This window comes from Protopterus annectens, chromosome 1.part0, assembly GCF_019279795.1.
Source record: "Protopterus annectens isolate FY-2018-M chromosome 1.part0, PAN1.0, whole genome shotgun sequence".
In the NCBI taxonomy this organism is placed as follows: Eukaryota; Metazoa; Chordata; order Ceratodontiformes; family Protopteridae; genus Protopterus; species Protopterus annectens.
In genome coordinates this window covers 645,944,835-645,968,117 of record NC_056725.1, presented here as the reverse complement: position 1 = coordinate 645,968,117, position 23,283 = coordinate 645,944,835, and the positions used below count along the sequence as shown (strand labels likewise).

The following is a 23,283-nucleotide window of genomic DNA, read 5'->3' as shown; positions in this document are numbered from 1 at the left end:
TTGTAATGAAAACCTCAAACAAAAAAAAATAATAAACACCTCCCAACACCTTAAACACGCACTATGTACATCTTCAAATAATGAAGTTTAACCCTCCTAGTAGGAACAATTGTCCCAGATACACTCACAGGCTGGAATTTTGTAAATAATTATGTCCTTTGTGACTATCAAACTAATTTATACAAGATGTTGGTGTTACAAATGCATTAGAACTGTGGGTCATATGAGATGCTGGTGTTACAAATGTTTTAGAACTGCATGTCATGTATATATCAAACTGCTCCGTACAGATGTTTGTGTTGAAAAGGTACTTGTAAAAGTCTTGTGTTGAAATGTAACCACAGTGTGCTTACTGCAGAGAAAAGAAATGTGCATGCACTATTGTAACTGTTTAAATGTATATGTTAAGAGAGGAAACCGGAGGGTTAACTTCAGCAAACTCTAGAAAAATATCTGAAATTAAAAAGTTATCGGACAGAGAGACAAAGTCTGTACTAGGAAGCTTTCTGTATTGTCTTTGAGGTGAACTAATTGCTACTTTTGAAAGCATGAAGGAATGCAATTGTTTTATACCTCCAGCATCTCCCAAAGATCTAAGCAAAAGCCCTTGTATGAGTATTTTTACAGGTAGATGCTGAATACCGCCAGCTTCAGCAATAGGGGTTTTGCACAAGAACTAGAAGTCAGATGACAAGAAATGATATCATCACAGCAGTAATGTATTAGATAATATTTTGAGAAGTCTCTTAGTGAGACAGAGCTTTCTGTATTTTGTCTTGGACCTGACAACAATAACTATTAACCACATCTGCCTTGCTCTATTAGTATATTTTAGGGTACAGTAATTCTCAGATACAGGTCAGGAATACAATGAAGCTTAGTTTAGATTTAGTATTTTCTTTACTTGTGTGAGCCTATACCACAATGTTATTTTAAATATTTCCTGTGATTCTGAAATCTAAAGTCACTGTGAATATATACCCATTATTCCCTTGCTCTTATTATTAAATATATTTAAACCATTCATTGAGGCTGAGCTATGTAAAAAGTATTTAAGTTTTGAGAGTACTTACATATATACCTGATGACACTGTGTGGGCCACTCCTAACAGCCTTGCTCTTGGTCAGATTACCATTTATATTAATATTACACAGTACGATTTGATACCCTTTGCTAAGGGGCCTAAAATAGCTGATGAGTGACTGGCAGCAGTGGTAACAACCTTATAGTCTGGGCAGAAGGGGGCGTAGCTAGTAAACCTGTGCCAGCCTTCCCCAGGTGTATGTATGTGTCTGTGTGTCTGTGTGTAAATCAAACCTCAAAGAGTGTGCATGTCAGCTACTTGGCAGGGACACTGGTTAGACAGGGAGGGTGCTGGAGGTCTTGGCGTAGTCAGTTAGAGATCTCAACTCTATAGTTGTGCCAGTGGGGAGTCTTACTGGCGATCTGTAGGAAGAAACTAGTCCTACACTGACTGCAGTCTCTGTGCGCTCTTAGGTTCATAGGTTGGTACTAGGCTATCGGCCCTTGGGCCTATACAAGCCTAGCCATAACAATTCCCTGGATATTTCTTCCCACAGTATTTACTTCCCTGGACTCCTGTCTAGCAGAGTGACTGACGTGATTCCCAAGGGTGAATTTCCTATCTCCAATCCAATCATCAAGGTTCCTTTTGAAGAGGGCCAAAGAGGCGCTCTGCTTGACATGTATGAGCAGTCTATTCCAGAGTCGGGGGAGTCTCTGGGTCAGGAACCTATCCCTCCAGCATGTTTTGTTCATTGTGATGACAAGGTTTAGATCCCTGGAGTGTGCATCTCTGAGGGATTGGGATTTCTTTAAGTGTAGCATGTCCAACAGCTCTGGGTTTGACATGGCCTTGTATGTTAAGCAGAGATCACCTCTGAGTAGACGATATACGACAAAGTATAGGTGGAGTTTTTTTAGACGGTCAGTATAGGGTATCTGCTTTAGGCCTGTGATTCTTTTAATGAGGTATTTCTGCGGCCTTTCCAGTTGTTGCAGATGTCTTGAGAGGTACATACCAAACGGGGCATTGCATTTTATAATGGGTCTAATGAGGTACGAGTATAGTGGGACAATGACCTCCTTTTTTCTGGATGAAAAGCCCTTAGTGATGAGGTGCGCCACATTGAAGGATTTCCTGACTGTTGTGGCGATGTGGTTATCAAAGGTGAGACCACTGTCCACCTGTGTCCCTAAGTCTCTTATCACACTTTTGGTGTTTAGTGTACTGCCACCTATGTGGTAATTCACAGGTACAAGTTTTTTCCCAAAGGGGATAACTATACATTTCTTGGCATTGAGCTTGAGTCCACGGCTCAGGCACCAAGCATCTGTTTCTAGAAGGCCCTTTTGTAGAATATCCACATCATTTGGGGATTCAATAATGGCTCCCAGTTTGCAGTCATCTGCGAACTTTGTTAGCCAGAGTCCCTTAATGTTGGCCTGTACTTCAGAGAAGTAGATACCAAACAAGAGTGGCCCCAGGACTGAACCCTGAGGTACTCCACTTGTCACTTGTCTGGAGCTGGATTTGGAGTCGGCTACTTTTACAGTGTGGGTTCTGTCAGTAACCAAGTTGGCAACCCGAGTGACGTAGGGTTTAATGTCCAGCTTAGTAAGTTTATCTATGATTCCAGAGTGGCAGATGGTGTTGAAGGCCTTGGCGAGGTCCAGATAGGCTGTGTGAACCACCCTACCCTTGTCCATGGCTCTGGAGACTGATTCGAAGAAGTCAATCAGGTTCAGGAGACAAGATCTTCCCTTCACGAACCCAAACTGCGTGGGGTCCAGTGTTTGAAGGTTGCCAATGTCTTTGTTTATAAATTCCATGACAATACATTCCATGGCCTTGCAGATCAGGCTCGTCAGACTGATGGGGCAGTAGTTCCTAGGATCCAAGGTGGATTCCCCATTGTGGAGTGGGGTAACTGTAGCTGTGCACCACTCAGTGGGCAAGAAGCCTGAGGTGAGGCTACGATTAAACATGATACCAAGTGAGGTGCCAGTTCATTTTGTAGTTCATGTAGTACACAGCCTGGGATGTCGTCTGGTCCCAAGGATGCTGTATTCTTAGCTTTAGAGAGTGTTTTTTTTTTTTTTATCTGTGTGGCCATTATTACCAGAATTTGGCAATCTTTCGCTATTGAGATGGGCCCTTTAGGGGGTGTGAGGGAGGTGAAGTTTGCACTGAATCTATCTGTCAGGATATTGGCAATATCCTTGGGATCAGTATATTTAATATCATTCTGTTGTAGCTCAGAGCAGATCAGAGCATTGCCATTTAGATTCTTGACATAGCTATAGAATGCTTTGTGGTTGTCTTTGGAATCTTTGGCAATTTTCATAACTAGCTTTGGAGGATTTAATGAGGGCTCTCAGCTTTTTACTGAGGCTGGTAAGGGAGTTTTTTGCATCCTGGGATTTTCCTCTTTTCTGCAACAGTTTCTTCCTTTTGTTGTAAAGTTTGTTTATGGCAAGGGACCACCAGATTGGCTTCCCTTTTTTGGAGAGAGAGTCTTAGTTCTATTGGGGATGGCACGATTCATGCACAAGTGGATGTGCTCCTACAGTGACTTAGTGTAGGATTCAGCAGTCAAATTTTCAGTTCCCATCTGCATGGGTGTCATGAAGTTTGTCACTTCTGACTTGAGTAGCATGAAGTTGGTTTTGGAGAAGTTTTTTTACGGCGGTTTCCTTACTGGGATGTGGATGTCAAGGGTAATTAGCTTATGGTCAGACCTGACCAACGAGGGGGTGAACACAGGTGCGGAGCATCGATTTTCCATACTGGTAATGATCAGATCAAGGATATTGGAGCCCCTGGAGGGACTGAGGATTAGTTGATCCAGGGCATTGGAATTTATGAATTCCAAGAACCATTGGGCAAAGGTGTTAGTACACGAGTGATTTTCCCAGTTAATGGCAGGGTAGTTGAAATCCCCCAGTATTAGGGTGTTTGGCTGTATCTTAATATTTTCCAGTATGTTTAGATAGGTGTTAGTGAGAATTTGGGGGCATGGTGGGGGATCTGTAGCAAGCTACAATTTGGATTGCAGTCTTACCTAGTGTTAGTTACACCTGGAGAATTTCAGACATTGTGTTGGGCAACTTGCCTGGTGCTGTGAATATCCTTGGTGAATATGGACACTCCTCCACCGTTAGTGTTTTGGTCCTGGTTTGGTGGTCGAACAGTGTGGTAAGAGTTGCAGCCTGGTATTGCAAGGGTGCTCTCTGGAGCCTTGAACCAGGTCTCCGTTACTGCACAGACATCGATGTTCTCCATTTTTAAGAGTGCCTCGAGAGAGTGCATTTTGAGGTTTAAACTTCTAGCATTACCTTCAGATTTTGCATGCTTGTAACTGTTAGGGTGGTGGTTTTGTCCTTTGAACTTTGCCTAAAAAAGGCACTATAGGGGTGGCAAGAGCCTTAGCCAGTAACCTGAATCCCAGGGGCAACAGGTGCAGAACATCTCTGGCAAGGCATCATGGTCTGTCGATCATGTCGTCCCAGGCAGGCAGATACTGGATCCCCTTTGAATGACACCAGAAGCTTAGCCAATTGTTGAAGTCAATCATTTTGTCCTTATACTGTGGTATCATTCTGGGTGAAGGCAGGATGCTACTCAGGGCTAGGGCCATACCTGCCTGGGCCACATGATCCAAGAGCTCTTCCATGTCTCTTCATGTAGTCCAGGGAGGTACATCTCAAGTCATTAACTCCCAACATGGACAATGACATAGTCATATTTGTACTTGTTGTGGAGTAACTGGAGTACATGCATTATGTGGCGGATCGTGGCATCCGACAGGCAGCTGACTAATTTTCTCCTTGTTCAGCCTGGTGAGTGGGACATCAGTGTGCCAGACTATAGAGCCACCTTTGACTAAAGTATGGGGGACGTTGTCTTGCCTCACACTAGTGTTTTGAGCTATGTGACAGTTTGGTTGTGAATGGTGTTTGTTTGTGTTTCAGCTTCGGAGGTCCTTGTTGCTTGGGCAGGTTAATGTTAAGGGCCTCCACATATGTGGGTTGGGTCTATGTCATATAATTGAACTTCCAAAATTTCGAAAACCATATGTTCGAAATTGAAAGTTTGAAATATGACAACATCAAAACCTCAGAACAGCAAATTTTTTCCCAGGGAAAAAATTCACCGTTCAAAAAAACACACACACAACACAAGCACACCAAAAACCTAATAAATCTACACTAAACCTTACATACACAACTATCTATGCACTAACCTTAACCCAAACCCTAACCCGAAGGTCCATCACTATCGCACACTTACCTTACCCGCACCCTAACCCTACAGTCCATCACTATCGCACACTTACCCGCACCCTAACCCTACAGTCTGTCACAATCGCACACTTACCTTAACCCGATCCGTAACTTTCACACCACAGTAGAGAAAATGTCGAAGCTGCAGAAACAGCCAATCAATTCTTTCCCCGGGAAAGAAGTCATATTTCCGCGGCTTCGACATTTTCAATTTTCGAACTTCCCCGTTCAAACTTCTGGTAGTCGCAAATCTAACATAGACCCTTGTGGGTTTAGTGTTGCTATGTGTGGGTGTTGGTGGTGTGGGTTTAGAAGGACTATGTGTTGCTTTAGGTGTAGTGCGGGTGTTAACCTTCTCCTCTTGACTGTCTAGCACAATCTTGGGTGGAGAGAGTTTTGCTACCAATTTGGTAAGTGCATCTCTCGCAGGTTGTAGTGTTGGGTGGTAGGAAGAGAGGGTTGTCTGCATACATGAGGCAACTGCTGCATTGCCCCAGTATGCCCAGATTCACCAGGAGGACAGGAGAAATCACCGGAAGATGACCCTTGGACATGCCTGGTTTGGTGCTTTTTTTTTTTTTGTAAAGTACAAGAGTTGTTTTCCCTTACCTTAGCAAGGTACTTTGCAATTATAGGCTGTTTAGTGCCTATGATTAATTTCTCCTTATTAACAAGTAGAGTTGAGTGCTTGTATCAGTTTAAGACGTCCTAGTGCTTTCCAGCAGGTTTTAAAGCAAGTGCTAGTTACAGGGATACAGATGAAAGAAATGGTTTACCCTAAACACTGTAGTGTGCACTAGAGGAATTAGATGTGAAAGTAGGTAACTTAAGTTTTACCTGTCTAAAAAGTTAAGTTTTAGTGGAGAGTCACTATTTTTAAATCAGCAAGACAGATTGAAAGGGGTGGTCACTTTTGTATTCTGGTACTATGGAATACAGTAGGATGGCCAATAAATTTAAATAGTTGAAGGGGAGCGATTTCACAAAATGATAATTTTGTGCTTACTCACACAAGCCAGTAAAAACGGAGAGGAAATGAGATATATGGTCAAATTAACATAAGGAAAAGGCAAATAGAAAGACAGTGGTGTTTAAGAACACTACAGTAACAGGATGGAAGGGTGGGGAAAAAAAATTCTGCCTGACTCACAAGAGAGCGAGCTGTGGTCTCTTTTCAAGTTTTAATATGCAGTTAAAACACAAGGTAAATAAATTACGGTATTCAAAACAGAAAAAGGCAATAAGCAAAGTGTAGCAGAGTCTGGGTGAACCTTTCTAGTACTTGATGCAGAGAGCTGCATCTGTAAATACTGAACATGCACCTTTTTAACCTCTCAGTGAACGTCCCTCACTGTATGCCGTGGTGGTGCAGCGGTAGCGTTGTTGCCTTAAAGCAAGAGGTTCTCCTATTCGATTCTCAACTGGAATGCGGGGAGTGACTTCTGTGTGGAGTCTGCATGTCATCCCTGCAGTTGGGTGGCATTCGAAAGACATGTGTAAATGGGCGTGCCTTCGTTGAAGGTTGGACGTCAAGCTGGCACCTCAGCATTCGTGAAAATCTACTGCCAATCATTAGCAGACCTGAGTTCCGCTGTGGTGACCCCTAACCGGGAAAATCTGAAAGACAAACAACAGTGAACGTCCCCTCACTGGTGCCAGTAGTGAGGATAAGCCTCCTTGATTACTGGTCCAGTGGTGGGGCATCACACCTTCATCTTCCCCCTCTCCTTAAGGGTCTTCCAAACATTAATGACATGTAGTAGGGCATATGCTTTGGAGTCCCCTACAAGTTTTAAAAGCTCAAAAAAGTCTGTTTCTTGGATTTCTTGTTCTGCTATATTTTACAAACGTCCCTGATGCTTTGTAATCCAACATTTATTAAATTTCCAATTTGCTTGTTTTCGCCCCGTTGATTTCCATCTCCAAACTCCAGTCTCTGGTTCATTTTTGATGTACTTCTGGTTCTTCTATTCAACTCCTGTGTTTTGTGGTCTCGCAAACATTTTCCTTTGGAACACTGGAAAAGGTTTCACTGGCATAGCTTCTCTAGCTTTATTATCAGAAGGATACAAAGCATAAACCCATTCTGTTTAATAATTCACTTTTTGTTGGACAAACTTTTAAACTTCCTCCCTAGCAAGTGCTGCATCAGTAAAGGACTTTGACCCACCAGGAAAAAAGTATTCCGAAGATAGCTGGATACAGCCATTTGAATCTCATACCTGCTTCTCGATATTCCCAGATTGCTGTAATAAATTGAAATACACCATGCAGAAGAGTAGTAATCATTTTCCACAAAGTCTGACTCCAACTTTTAGTACTTTGTCCTTCTGCTACAAAACTGTCTCATACCCAGGTGTGGAGCATACATACGACTTGCCCTTTCAATTATCAACTCCTGGTGTAGAATACCAGTCCAGTTGCTTATTTGTGTTTTCATAAAAGTACTACAGTCTGTTCCTTCCAGTTTCTCTGGTACAGCAGAAAATCTCAGGTTTTCCTTACGCAATCTGTCCTCTAATTCTACCATTTTTGAAACATCTTTTCTTGAGTAGTCTCATACTCAGCCAGTCTTTTCTTCGTTTTGACCTCAGATTTTTGTAGTTTTATCAGCTCATCTGATTTAAAGCTTCTTCCATTTTTCTCCAGACTTCTGTTACATGCCTTCAATGTTTTGTTAACTTTATCAGCTCTGAGCACATTTGGCTTATTTTACCCTCCAGATTACTAGAAGTCATGTCTTGCACCAAAGCTGGACCTTGAAGTGCTTTTTGCTGAACTGCAGCAGAATTTTTTCCGGCCACTGTTTTCTCCTCACCTTTTGTGATTGATTTTCTTTCAGTTTACCTATTTTTTTTCTTTGCTGGCATCCAGGCAGTGCACTTAATAACCAGTAACTGAAATTCCCCCCCCCCCCCCCCCCAAAAAAAGCAAGAGAAATTCACTGTTGCTCTTTTTGGAGTTTGTTTTCACACTGAAATTAAGCTGTTACTCAGTGCACAGCCATCTTGAGGGAGTATTTGCTCACAGTTTTGACTGTCTGCAGGACTGCCAACCTTCCATGTTCACTCCATGTTTGTGAATTAGTCCAGTTTTATTTTTTTGTGAATTTCTTCTCTCAGGTTGTGTCTGAAAAAGGCCTATTATGATCAGTGTACTACCCCACTACATAAAGTAACTAATTAAAGTAGGAGAATTAAGCAGCTAAGGTTTACTGTGATAAACGTCAACAGTGCAACCATGGAAGTTACATGTCATGGTCTGTGTTCTGACATGTGCACTTATCATTCAGTTAGGTATTGTTTGGATTGGACTGAGGTATGAACTTTTTGTAATCGGTGATTTCAGTAAGATCAGGTAGCAATGATCGCCATAGTTTACGAGTAAGAACAAAGAAGCTGTGATCTGTGGAATGATGTTTAGTGAATAGAGGGATGGCAGAAGGGCCACCAGTGGATTGATTGGTTGCTTAGGTTGTACCATGGGCTGAATACAGTATTAAATCTCATAGTTAAAGGAGATTATGTGAACAGGAGTAGGAGTTTAAAAAGAAGGGAGCCAAGAAAAAAAATGATGCTGCCTTAAATGGGTAGCCAACTTGCCTTTTCCCAGAGTGATGCAGGGATATTCGTGCCACGGGGAGTTGATGATGAAATGGTAGATTCTACTAGAATCAAATAATAAGGTAGGGTTCTTGGAAGGTGATGGCAAATATGGGAAGGCTACATTCTAGTTGTACAAGTAAGGACACCTTTGCCTAAGGCTAGCCTAGCAAGTTGCGAAAGGAAATCATCAAACATCTGGGCACAGAACAGGAGGTTGTTCACATTCAGAAATTCAGACCAAAGTTTTCTTGAAAATTGACTGGCCAAGCCAAATGCCAAAGTATCTAAATGATGTGGTGGAGTCAATTATTTTGTTGCCTAGGTCTTTAATATGGTGATGGCTAGTAGTCTTAGTGAGCCTTTTCTTTACAGCAAACAGCATGAACTTGTATTTTCTAAAAACCTACTCCACAGCCACAACCCTTAAAAAATTGTTTAGTTGTAGATGATCAACATGAAGTTGATTTTAGATGATGTATTGAGAAGGGATGACTCTAGAACTAACCAAATCAGCACAAAAATGAATTTACAATTAAGCAGATCAAGAGGCAGTTTATTAAAAAAAAAAAAAAAAAAAAAAAATGGAGAATAGCACTTAAGCAAGAATTGATCCCGCATAGGATCTTAAACTCTTCCCCCTTGACTCCTCCAATTCTTAACTGGACAAGGAGGATATGACACTTTCAGTGCAGATACAATGTTACTACACCAATGAGGAGACTTACATCAGGCTCTTTGAAGCAGGACTTGCAGAGAAGCTTTACCCGAGGGAAAGAACATTTTACGTATGTGGAATTCTAAAGAGGTGTCCTAGTCGCACACATTTTTATTCTCTTAGGGACTGAGGAATCAAGAGCAAAGGCCTTGAAATCTTTGAGCCTGCTGTCAACTGGTTAGGTTCTACAAGACCCAAGATTCCTCAAACACTCGGCCACGGTCCATGATGTAGATTTATGCTGAAGCCTGGCATATACTCCTGGATAACAGACGTGTAAGGGAGCTGAACCAGCTGTTGAGGAAGGATACACATGTACACAGTCAACACAAGCTCGCCAATCTTGGCAGGAGGACAGGTGTTTTGGGTTTATCATTGTGACAGGTGGGGGTGTGGTATGCAACAGTATGGACAGCTCCATATTGTAAATATGTTTTTGTTCTGCAGTCAATTCCAAAAGGTAAAGTTTTTGTACATGTGGTGTGTGCACGTCTGTCTGCTTGCCTGCATAGGATCAGGTCCCTCCTGTACCACACTATTTCTATACATAAATTCTTAAGGTTGCTTTATCACATTTAACTATGAAATCCACCGAGGACATTTGATAGGATCTACCAGTCTATTCACAATAGCCTTTGTGAGGCACATGCATTACAGCTCACATGCTAGGAAAAGGCATTGTGGGGCCTCATTGTAATGCAAGTGCATGTTACAGTCTGGACTGAGGTTAAAAGCAATAGTAAATTCAATGCTCAGTACAGTGTTCTTTTGTTGCCATAACTCCTGACCTCACAGCAATTAGTCCGTCTCCTTAAAATTCATGTGGCAGCAGTCTTGGATGAGGGGGGTAAAAAGACAGGCATCTTCAGGCCCTTGGATAAGGGCATCCATAACTAATTAATCTGGGGAACAAAACAATCCTTCAACTATATATGTTGCAAATGAAACTTTGGTCACTTCTTTCAGCACTGTGTAATTTTGTCATAATATATAATATACAGGATGCAGACTTTGAAATTAACGAGATAGTGAAATAAAACAACTGTAGTAGGAGAATACTAACTAGGTATGGATGGTAGACATTATAAAAGTATGATTTACGTGGAATAATAGAGAAACTTGGAGAGAAAAAAGGTGAATTTAAAAGAACATGCATTTTTATACAAGACAGAGGACATCTTAACTCTTACTCCAATGCGACATGTTTTACATTGCTGCAGAATGCTAAAAGCAACATGTTTAACTGTACGCACTGTAATTTTGTGCTCCATTAAGTCACTGCATTCTTGTGATATGCATTTTACCTTATCTTCTCACTGGTTTCAGACTTGCTTCTCTCCCCAGCTGTGTTCTATGCTATGTTATGTTACAAACATTAGTATGTTAATAAGGAACGAAGGCTATACATTTGACAAATGACTGCACATTTGGTAACTTTTCTGCATCTCTCAGGCTGAAAAAGTCCTTGAACCAGTTTATTTACTTGACTAAGTATTAGTTATCATTTGTTTGCTAAAATGTAGTGGGAGGGGGCTCACAGATTAAAAACAGCTCTAGGCCCAAGATACATAGGGAACGGTGGTAGATTAAGTGTAACAGTATCCAACACCTTTGTACAAGTACTCAACACCTTCCTATCTCCCTTTCAGAAAAAGGCAAGCAGTACCAGCCAGCCTTTACAAAATACTGAAAAGACACATTAAAACATAAATGGCCAACAATGTCTATCACGTTCAGTCTCAACAGTTAAATCTTACTCACTCTACCGGTTTTGTCACAGAAAAAAATGTATTCACTCCACTGACTTTGTCTAATTAAAGGAATTAAATGTCATCATTTTCTTTTAGAATGGCTAGGTGGACATGCCCATGGGTTTCAAGAGTTCCTCAAAGTGTCCCTTAAACTTTGCTGAAAACAGTCAGAGCAAATTCTCTCTTTCCAGCCTAATATGGCAAATTATTTACTTTGCATTTCTAAGTAAACAAACAGAAAAATTATTACAGTAGACTACTCCTTATCTGGCTTCTTTTTAACTGGCCTCCTCTTTAACCGGCCATCACATTTCTGCCATAGTCCTAGCAAAAGACAACAGAGAAGAACAACATTTCCACCTCCTCTGGACTAAATAATGCCAGACGTTTCAGTTTTAGACTTCGTATTAATTAGAAAAATGCATACTAACACAAATCCTGTTATTCTAACCGATTTATAACCTATATTATTTTGTATGCCTTTTCTGATTAACCAGCCATTTGTTTATCCAGCTTAAGGTCCGGTCCCAGGAAGACCGGATTAGAGGGAGTCTACTGTAACATCACATTAAACCACACACACTACTATATCTAACTCAGAAAGCACCACAGCAGGACAGAGCAATAGACATCCAAATTAAGGAGAAACCAGTAGAATGGGAAGCAGTCAGTTGCCATATGAAGACATTTTGGTGCCTTCCACAAGAAAACAGTACAAACGTTCACTTGAGGCTGGACAGCAAGGGAAGGAACAGGAAACTGTGGCAACTCTGGAGCAGTGAATGCTGAGGAGTGATAGGCCACTGAGTCGCCCTATGACAGAGCAACGGATGACAGGATGAAATTGAAGAGAATGTGCCACAGGAAGATGCTATATAACTTTCTGCAGAATGCCCACAGAAAATGGAGAACAAAAAATATGCCCTCAGCTTAGAAGAAAAATGACCTAAGAGAAGAGTTGCTTGATTTAATAGAGCTAGACAGACATATTAAGGTCAATGAAAGAAATAGACTGAAGAAGGTCTATAAAACCCAGAGAGTCAGAAGTTTCATAAAACAAATGAACACATGAACACAGTAATTAGGACTGTCCATAGAGATCCATGCGATATAACAGAAGTAAATGGGATATATTACTGGGCAGCTAAATTAATAACAGATAAAATTCTACCACAAGAAGACAGGGTAATAAGGGAAAGGAAGGGGAGAAATTGAATACCATCATGGATGTTTCGAACAGAGAAAACTATAAAGCAGTTAAGACAAGAAGTGTCACTGTTAGAGGAGTGTAGAAGAGTGAACAGATCAAAGATAGATGATAAAAGCAATGCGCAATATTATAATGGATCAGGATCTCTCATGCACTATCGCAAATAATAAACTAAAAATATCAGCACAGGCAGAAAAACTTGTAAGATACACTGATAAATATAAAGGAAAAAGTACAAAATAAGCAATTTATTGATGACCCCAAAAACTTTTATAAAGAATCGGGAAACAAAGTAAAAGGAATTGAAAGATCATCCAAAAAGAAGAAACAAATACATTCTGGCGAAGTATTTATGAAGACCCTGTGGAACATAACAAATATGCTAAATGGATAGAAGAAGTAAAAGAAAGTATAAGAAGTTCAAAGGTACAGGATATGAAATGGGATGAAGTAAGAGCCAGAGAGACTGACACAAAGTTAAGATAGGTACTGCATCTGGGTGTGGAATTAGAGACTAACTTCTGGTTAAAAGTATTAACATCTCTGCATAAAGATTTAGCCATGAGTAAGAACTACTTATATGCGCACTCAGAACAGCCACCAACCTGGTTAACAACAGGAAAAACAATGCCCCTGCTTAAAGAGTTAACTTGCAAGCTACCCTAAAAATTACAGACCAATAACTTGCCTTCCAGCTACATACAAAATGTACAATGGAATTGATGCCAACAGAGTTCACAGGCATTTAGAAGAAAACTCAGTCATGACAATAGAACAAAAGGGCATAAAAAGAAAGTCATATGGAACAAAGGATCATTTGTTGCTAAATAAAGTCTTAATGGAGAACTGTAAAAAGGGGAAGAATCTAAGTACAGCATGGACTGACTACAAAAAAAAGCATATGATAGTATCCCGCATTCATGGATAAAAGAGTGCTTAAAAATGTACAGGAAACATCCTACTCTGATCAACTACATTACAGTGATCATTAAACAATAGCTGACCACTTTGCAATTAAACCATGATAAAAGACAAATTATTATTCCTGGGATAAAAATCCAAATGGGAATATTCCAGTGCGACTCCCTGTCACCTCTGCTATTCTGTCTTGCCCTTAACCCATTAAGCTGTCTACTTAACAGATTAGGCCACGACTATAATTTGGCTCCTAGAAAACAACAAACGTGTAAAGATGTCTCATCTTCTCTTTGTTGATGATTTAAAACTGTACAGCTCATCAGATGAGGAACTGAAAACACAACTGCAAGTAGTCAAAACTTTTTCAGATGATACAAGAATGTCATTTGGTCTCGATAAGTGTGCAAAAGCAACCTTTGAAGCAGGAAAACTGCAGCACCAAGAAAACATCATTTTGGGACAAGAACGTGATATAAAAGACCTTGAGCAAGAGGGAGTGTATAAATATTTGTGAATTGATGAAGGATCAACTATAAAACATGAACAAATGTGAATAAACCTTGGTAAGGAATATTTTAGAAGACAAATTTAATCCTGAAAACAACATTGACAATTAGGAACAAAATTTTAAGTTATAAACCAATTTGCTCTTCCTGTCCTAACTTACAGTTTCGGAGTGACTGACTGCCCCCAAAACATGTTGGATAGATTAGACAGGGAAAAGAAGGATGCTTCATGCTCATTAAATGATTTATAAAAAATCAGTGCATACCAAAATTATATATTCCCCGTTTCGAAGGAGGAGTATGGGCCTCCTTGAAATTGATTACATGTATAGATCTGCAATCTTGGGATTGCACACATCCACTGACCTCACAAGGCCCAAATGTAGTGAAAGTCTGAAACATAAAGAGAATAAATCTTAGATGACTTCCCTTCTCAGTCTGGCAGAAGCATATTGGCATCAAGCAGGAATGGAAATCAAACCAGGAGGAGATAAAAATCAGGCGTCAACTGAATGTGCCAAAAAACAAATAAATATAAGGTGAAGGATCAGATGAGAAGGCAAGAAATGTGGAAAATGCATAAATATAGTTGCAAGTATAGAAAACTCCAGGAAGAACCTCATGTTGATCAGGACTGAATGCAGGAATGGATAAGGAGAGGTGAATTCAAACCAAAAGATGAAAGGTTAATATTGGCGGCCCAAGATAGTGGGCTACATACACATTGGTTTACAATGTCCATTGAACATGTGAGAGAAACAGACAAATGTAGGTTTTGTAAAACAGAATTGGAAACATTCACACAACTCGTTGCTGGTTGTGACATACTAATGGCAGAACGATTGCATACCGAAAAGCATAATAATGTGGCAAGACTATTGAACTAGGGATTATGCAAACATTATAATAATGAAGTAGTTGAAAAACACTGGAAACATAAGGCGCAAAGGATCATAGAAAATGATGAAGTCTACATCACATGGGATCACCCATTACCAACAGTTCAAAAGATAGATGTGAGACAACCAGATATAGTGGTCCATGAAAAGACAAATATAGCACTAATCATTGAATTCACTACAACCAGCGACTACAGTGTCTTGCATACAGAGAAACAAAGTCATCAGGATTTGCAGGCAGAAAGGAGGGCAGTGTGGAAGAAAGATACCAACACAGTTCCAATAGTAGTAGGAGCAATGGGTCTTATAAAAAAAGAATCTACAAATCGGATTTCGATACGTTTCCAATACATGTAACTCCATACGAATTGCAGGAGGAGTCATTACTGGGCACACTGCGGGTGCTGCAAACAGCACTTCTGGCTGACATCAAAGACTGAAGCAATACTAATTTCATGAACCTTAACCGTACTTTGACTTAGGAATGGGGTCCATTTCCATCATAGTATTTGAAACCCAAAGATTTGGAGAAATTAAAAAAAGATTATACCATATATATGACAAACGGCCATGCAATAACTGTCTAGCCTTAGACTGCCATGCAGTAATAACCACATTAACAGTTCAGCAATATTATTAAATACCAGATTGCATTGGGTGCCATCATCACTGCTTACTCAGACTTCTCACTCACAACTTGTTCATGCTTTCTAGTAATTCAACAGCGATGTGCTCACATACTGAAGTTATGAAGCAGGAAAATAAATAATACACAACCATTCCTCTTAAACTTATTTTTTTACCAAAAACATGATAAGAGTATAGCAAGCAGACATTAACAGGTTAAATCTGTCTCTCTGGTGCAAAAGGATGGCATTATCGTAGTGTTGGAGTTCCAAGTTAGATTACCAGCCCCTACCTCTAAGAAGTGAGCCAGGGAAGTGTCATTTTTGCCTGTGTTGGTAGGATAGTAAGGGTTTCCACAGTGGGTAGAAACCTATCATAAAGATGGAAGGCTTCTTCTCTTGCAAAGATAACTGGAAGCAAATTGGCACACCATCATCACACTTAGATCCAATTACACATCACTGCATATCATCCACAAGGTGGACCAAATGGCAAAGTATAAAATAATCCAAACTGCAAAAGCGAGCTTGCATTTTGCCTACACCCCTCATTGCGAGTTTTAAAAAGTTCATATTCTTCACTGTTTCATGCTAAAAGGGTGTGTCACATCAACTAATGCCCACAGTAAATTATACTTCTAAACAGGCTTGATTCAGTATTAATTCATTCCCTCCAGTACACCTCTTTTTGAGTGTGCACTGTTAACTCCTAGTGGGTGTGGCTTGAGCCTTTAAAAAAATGAAGTTATCACTTTACAATTCAAACAAATATTCATCTCCCAGGAATCATAAGTGCTACTAGAAAACTGTAAATGGCAAACTATTCATGACAAATTAATCTTTACATTAGTGACATTCATTCAGTTTGATGTCTTAAACTAGATTATATAAGCTAAAATAAAGGTAGCAAATATTAATTAAGCAGTAACCCACGTCTGGGTGTGGGTAATGCTACATTTACCCACGGTTGGTGTGGTTTGGTCATGAGGGCGAAACAAAAGACAACCGTAGGTAAATCTAGCATTACCCACACCCAGACGTAGGTTATTGCTATTGTACAATGACATTATTTAAGAAAAATAATACTTACTTTTCTTAAATAATGTCTTTGTATAATACCTCCGTGGTGCCTTCTGTGGTTTTCCACTATCCTGGGGCTTTTTCTGATGTACTGCACAGAGGTTCATAGGTAGGTACTAGGCTATCTGCCAGAGGGCATTTATAAGCCTAGCCAGAGTGTGTCGGCTTTCGCTGCCCCATTGATTAATTAACTGATCCTCTGTCAAGCAGAGCCAATGAAGTGATCCCAGGGGTGCATTTTCTGTTACCCATCCACTTGTCAAGGTTTCTCTTGAAGGGTGTTAGTGAGGGGCTCTGCCTGATGTAATTTGGAATTTTGTTCCAAAGCATGGGGAGTCTCTGTGACAGGAATCTATCCCTCCAGCATGTTCTATTTATTGTTGTGGCGAGGCTTAGCTCACTAGAGAGCATGGCTCACAGTGACTTGGATTTCATTAGGTGGAGCATGTCCATCAATTCTGAGTTGGACATGGCTTTGTAAGTCAGGCAGGGATCACCTCTGAGTAAATGATATGCCACTGAGTACAGCCTGAGTTTTTTCAGTCAGGCTGCATAGGACATATGTTTGAGGCCAGTAATCCTCTTGGTGAGGTACTTTTGTGGTCTTTCCAGCTGTTGGAAGTATCTTGTGAGGTACATCCCAGATGGGGCATTGTACTCTATGATGGGTCTAATGAGTGAAGAGTAGAGGGGCACTATAACCTCTTTATTTCTAGAAGCGAACCCTTTAGTAATTAGATGGGCCACATAGAAGGATTTCCTAACTACTTTGGCAATATGATTGTCAAAGGAGAGATTACTATCTACCTGGGTCCCCAGATCTCTTATTACCTCTTCTGTATTAAGGGGGCTGCCACCTATCTGGTAATTTGTGGGTGTTTTGTTTTTCCCAAATGGGATGACTATGCAGTTTTGGCATTTAGTTTGAGGCCATGACCTTGACACCAGGTGTCCATCTCAGTAAGGCCCTTTTGGAGGCTGTCCGTGTCAGCCGGAGAGTCAATTATGGCTCCCAGTTTGCAGTCATCGGCGAACTTGGTTAGCCATAGTCCTCCTGTGTTTGCCTGTACTTCTGAGAAGTATATGCCAAACAGTAGGGTCCCAGGACCGAGCCTTGCGGGACACCACTTGTGACTGGTGTAGAGTCGGACCTGGAGCCCGCTATTCTTACCGTGTGAGTTCTGTCTGTAAGAAAGTTGGCAACCCATCTCGTGATGTGGGGGTTTATGTCCAGGCTGGTGAGTTTTTGTGGGGGTTTATGTCCAGGCTGGTGAGTTTTTCTGTAATACCTGAGTGGGGAATGGTGTCGAAAGCCTTGGCGAGGTCAAGGTATGCTTTGTGAACCACCTTTCCCTCGTCTATGGCCTTGGTGACTGTCTCGAAGAAGTCAACCAGGTTTAGTAGGCATGATCTGCCCTTAAAGCCGAACTGGGTCCAGTCAAGCGTTTGGAGGTTCCCAATGTCTTTGTTAATGACTTCCATGATGATACGCTCCATAGCCTTGCAGACCAGGCTAGTAAGGCTTATGGGGCAATAGTTACCAGGGTCAGTCAGAACTTGTGTTCCCACACATGCAGTACATCAGAGCTGTGTAGAGGAAGCAACGGAGAAAGGAAGATCCCCTTTGCTTTTTTAAAGCTATCTCACTATGTTAAACTAGAACAGCTAGCCTAGTAGTTACCCATGAACAAAATATGTCCATTTCTTTCACATTATGAAAGGTAGTGCTCCACAATTCTGTAGACTGAAATTTGAGAGCTATGTTCTATTCCCAAAAGACTATGAGGCTTGAGTATGGCAAAATGGGTCAAAAGTATGGTCAAAGACTGGGATTATCAAAAATAAAAATTAAAAAGAAATGCAGTTGCAATGCACCATAACATTTATATGTTCATACTGCTAAAATATATTGGGTAGATGGGACAATTATCAAATGCTCTGGTACTGAGAAATTATGATAGATAAAATGAGTGCTACACTTTACAACGTGTGCGGCATCTAACAGCGGTGAACATAAATGCAATCTAAAAAACATTAACATTGCAATATCGAAAATGAGATCATACAAATTGAACTTCACAGCCTGCTTGACATCCCAAATAATAAACCAGAATAGTCCACTAAAAAGCACACAAACCCACTACACAAAATCCATGCATCATGACTGAATCGGTTACTGTTGTCACTCACTTTCCACTTACTTGTACAGCAGTAGTTGTATGCATGTGGCCACCCGAATAAGCTTCTCAACAGCAAGGAGTCAAAATACATTACAGTACTATTATTTGGATATTTGCTCATTCATCTGATCACAGACATCTGAGCAGGTCATGTTTGGTAAGAGTATGTCTCTGCAGCTCTGTGGTATATGTATAGAAGCATGCATATCAGCATTAGTGCATGGACATTAAATACCTGAATCAGTTATACTCTGCTGATAAATAACTTCCACCTACACCAGCTTTACCAAATTCCCTTTCCTAACCTCTATTTCCTCACACCACTGAGCCTAGATGGCAGAAAAACAGTACATTCCACCCTACTCACCACTCACAGTCCAGGTGAGTATAGCTAATAACAGCCTATCATACTTGTCAAAGACACACAGACTACCACTATAACTTCCAAGGTAGTAATAAACTTGACAATTTTATATATCCTTCATAGAAACTTACTAATATCTTTACATCTATTCCCACTACCTGGTTTAATTCTTCTAATTTCTTATATCCCTACAATTTATTTTCCTTTCCCCAACTGTTCCTTATCTTACAGCAGATATCTTCACTCATTCTTTACTGCCTAAAACAAATAGTCCTAAATCACTGCTTCCTCAATATACATTCACAGCATACTCTATCCCTAGCTGATATCCTCCCCACTCTCTCCCTTGCAGCTACAACATCCCAGTCAAACTGGAGGAAGCAAAACTCCTCACACTGTTGGTAAATAAAAGCATTCCTTCTACTCAACAAATACAACAATAAATGTGTATATGCTACTACTAAACAAGTTGTCGTTCATACCTATTACCCATAAAACACACCAGACCTCTGTAACAAAAATAACAAAAGACCTAGCTAAACCATGCTATCTACCATTAAAATGTGCCCACTCTGGTGAGATACCCAGGTAAACTCATCTAAATACTCAAACGATCAATTCCACTAGAAACATGAACCTCAAAATTGCATACATAAATGCATGTAGTCTAAATAATTGGCTAGCAGGTGAAAACCTTCACATTCTAGCCACATCAGAAACTTGGCTAAAGGACAACACCTGCACCTCATCATATATACTTCCTAGACTGTCCTAGAAGCCTAGCCTAACATTCCCACGGTAGTTTTTGGACCTTGTCTTTTTTTTTTGTAAGAGTAAGCCTTTCTCTGCCTGCCTCTGGGTATGTTGGGACATTTACTACTTGCCTCTATCCATGAGGGACACTGGTGCTAAACCATGGGCGAATTCCACCTATTCATCCACATTACATTTCAATAGAGTAAGAGAAGTACTCTGCTTTATGTGAAGTGGAAGGCAGTTCTACAGAAGCACTATTCTGCGACACATGCCTATCCTGCCAACATATCCTACTTATGCTTCAAAAGAGACCGGGATCTTTTGAACGGGTGTTCACACTACCACTGGACTTTCAAATGTGTAATACATCAGAAAGGACAGGGGCTGTTAAAGCTCTATACACAATGCAGAAGACAACTTTAGCAGCCTATGTGATACCAAGAAGGACAAGGCACAGACTGTCTGCATAGCTTTTATGATTTAGTCCCTTGTGTTTTTAGTGAGAAAGCATTGTGGTCTTTCCAGTTGCTACAAATGTTTGGACATGTGCATACCAAAAGGAGCATTATACATGATGATCAGCCTAATGAGAGTCAAGTACAGTGGAATGATTACATCCTTTGATCTGGATGTCATACTTTTACATAGAAGTTACACAATGACAAAAGAACTTCCTTACACTAGTAGATACATGACCAAAGGACAGTTAACTGTATGTATCGGTTCCTACATCCTGGACTACATTATCAACTTTCAGGGGGTGTTGCCAATGTGACAGTTACAAAGAAAGTCCTGCTTCTTGAAGGATACTATTACATATTTCATTGCATTTAGTTTTAATCCATGGTTTTAACACCAGCTACTTGTTCAGGAAAGGCCTTCTTGGAGGACATTGATGTCCTCTGGGGACTAAATGATGGCACCATGTTTACAGTCATCTGCAATCTTGGCCAGCCATAAACCCTTAATATTTGCTTTGACCTCCAAGAAGTAAATGCCAAAGGGGAGGGGACGTAGAGTACACCACTAGTGACAGATCTTTTGGAGGATGTAGGGCTGCCCACCTTACTTTCCTGGACACTGTGTGTGAGCCAATTTGCTCTCCAATAAGTTACACCAAAATGTTTTACATTTAGGTGTGTGACTATCTATGATACCCAGGTGTGGGATGGTTTCCAATCTCTTTGTTAGATCTAGATACACTGTGCATACTGATTTGCCCTCATCCACTGCTTCAGTAACCTCCTCGAAGAAGTCGATCAGGTTAACTAGGCAGGATCTGCCCTTGACAAATCCAAACTGGCTTGGGAAAAATGTTTATAGGTTACATATGTCCTTAATGCCATAAAGATCCTTTCCATACCCTTATAGATGATAGGTTTATGGGTCTATAATTATCAGAGCGCACCAAAACCCCTCCTTTGCACAAGATTATGTCTGTTGCTGTGTACCATTCATCCAGCACAAAGCGCATCTGGAGGCGGTTATTTAATAGCCATTGTAAGGAGTCTGACAAGTCCTATTTCAAGCTAGCTAGCAGACAGCCCCGTATGTTATCTAGCCATATAGAAGTAGTGTTCTTGGCCTTAGAAAGTGCCTTGAGGATTTGTTCTTGGGAGAGATGAAGAAGGGATACAGATATTGCTATGTGCTCCGGGAATATAGTAGGGGAGAAAGGGTTAAAGTTTGAGATACACATGTCCACCAGTTGGCTGGCTATGTCCTTTAGGTCCTAGTATGTGACACTATTATTAGCTCTGCACAGTGCGGGACATTATTTCTAAGGTGTCTAACACAGTTAAATAAAGCTCTGTAGTTAACTTTGGTCACAGAGACTATTTTTACCTCGTGCCTGGCTTTGGTTGATTTGATCAGGGTTTGGGTTCCCCGTTAAGTTTTCAGATTCACAGTGATTACTAGGCCAACGTCACAAGAGCCTTTACAAGCCAAGCCAATAATACCCAGGACATGACAATATTATATTTTAAATCCCCAGATATAGGCTGGGGTAGTATCAGGGTAGTGGGTCTTTGGGTATAGTAAGCCCAGAGTCATTTTACAGACTACCTCTGTCCACAAGGTACATGGGCAGTACCCTGGGAATGAATTTATGGTTTGCCATCCATTTATCCAAATTCTTTTTGAAGAGAGTGAGGGATGGGCTTTGTTTTGCAAAGATGGGAAGTTTATTCAATAGATGAGGTAGCCTTTGGGATGTGAATCTCTCTCTCCAGCAAGTTCTGTTAGAGTCATAAATAAGGTTCAGGTCAATGGAATGTGTAACCCTCATAATTTTTCTTGTGAATATATAACATTTTCTTCAGGGCTGGATCACAGAATGCCTTGTACATCAGGCAGAAGTCACCTCTCAATAAACAGTAGGAGAGAGTAAAGGGATAGGGCTTTTAGTCGGTCCAAATAAGGTGTGTGTCTTATGCTTTGTATTTTTAGTGAGAAATATCTAGGGCCACTCCACTTGGTGTAAGTGCCTGGTTGGTGAGGCACATGCAGACAGGAGTACTGTACTCGATTATGGGCCTGATAAGGGCAGAGTACAGTGGTACTAGGACTTCCTTTGACCTTGATGCCATGCCTTTCTTTACTTACAAGTTGAGCCACGCATAAGGACTTCTTCACTAGTGTTACTACCTGGCGGTCAATCTGTCATCCTAAGGTCTACTTTTAGGGGTGTATAAATTATTATAATTTGCAGGGATATCCGATTTACCAAAAGGTATGATTATGCATTTTTCAGCATTTAGTCTCAGGACCGTGGTTTTTCACACGTCGTTTGTCACTGTTAAGCCTGTTTGTAGGATGTCAACATTGTTTGGGGGATTCGATGATTGCTCCCAGCTTACAGTCATTGGTGAACTTGCTAAGCCAGAGACCCCAACACTGGCCTTCACTTCAGAGACGTATGTACCAAACGGAGGGGTTCCAGCACTGGACCCCGTCGGACACTACTAGTAACAGGTTTCTTATCATAAGTGGATTCACCTATCCAGACATGTGCCCTATCAGTGAGACAGTTTGTTATCCACGTGACGACATAGGGGTTTTATCTCTAATGCAGTAAGTTTATCTATGATCCCCGAATGGGGGATTATGTGTAAAGCTCTGGTCAGTTCTAAATACGGAGTGTGTACCATTTTACCCTCATCCATAGCACTGGTGACTTTTTTTAAATTAGTCCACCAGATTAAGCAGGCAAGACCTCCCTTTAACAAAGCCAAACTGGGTCTGGTACAGAGATTTCCAAAGTCATTATTGATCAGGTACATGATAATTCTCTCCATGGCCTTGCAGATAAGACTGGTCAAGCCTATGGGTCTTTAGTTCCCTGGGTCAGTTGATGGGCCTCC

General features: G+C 40.7%; 1 protein-coding gene across 2 annotated transcripts in view; it reads right to left on the bottom strand.

Moving 5' to 3' along the window:
- TFB2M (transcription factor B2, mitochondrial) overlaps nt 1–23,283 on the bottom strand; it is a 433,306-nt gene that overhangs the window by 389,260 nt on the left and 20,763 nt on the right. Inside the window, exon 2 of one of the 2 annotated variants that reach the window (XM_044061929.1) lies at nt 18,820–18,977. The exons of the other annotated variant lie outside the window; for it this stretch is intronic. Within the exon in view, the coding sequence (XP_043917864.1) occupies nt 18,820–18,919 (100 nt within the window). The 5' untranslated portion in view covers nt 18,920–18,977. The remainder of the gene's footprint in view (nt 1–18,819; nt 18,978–23,283) is intronic. 2 annotated transcript variants of the gene reach the window in all.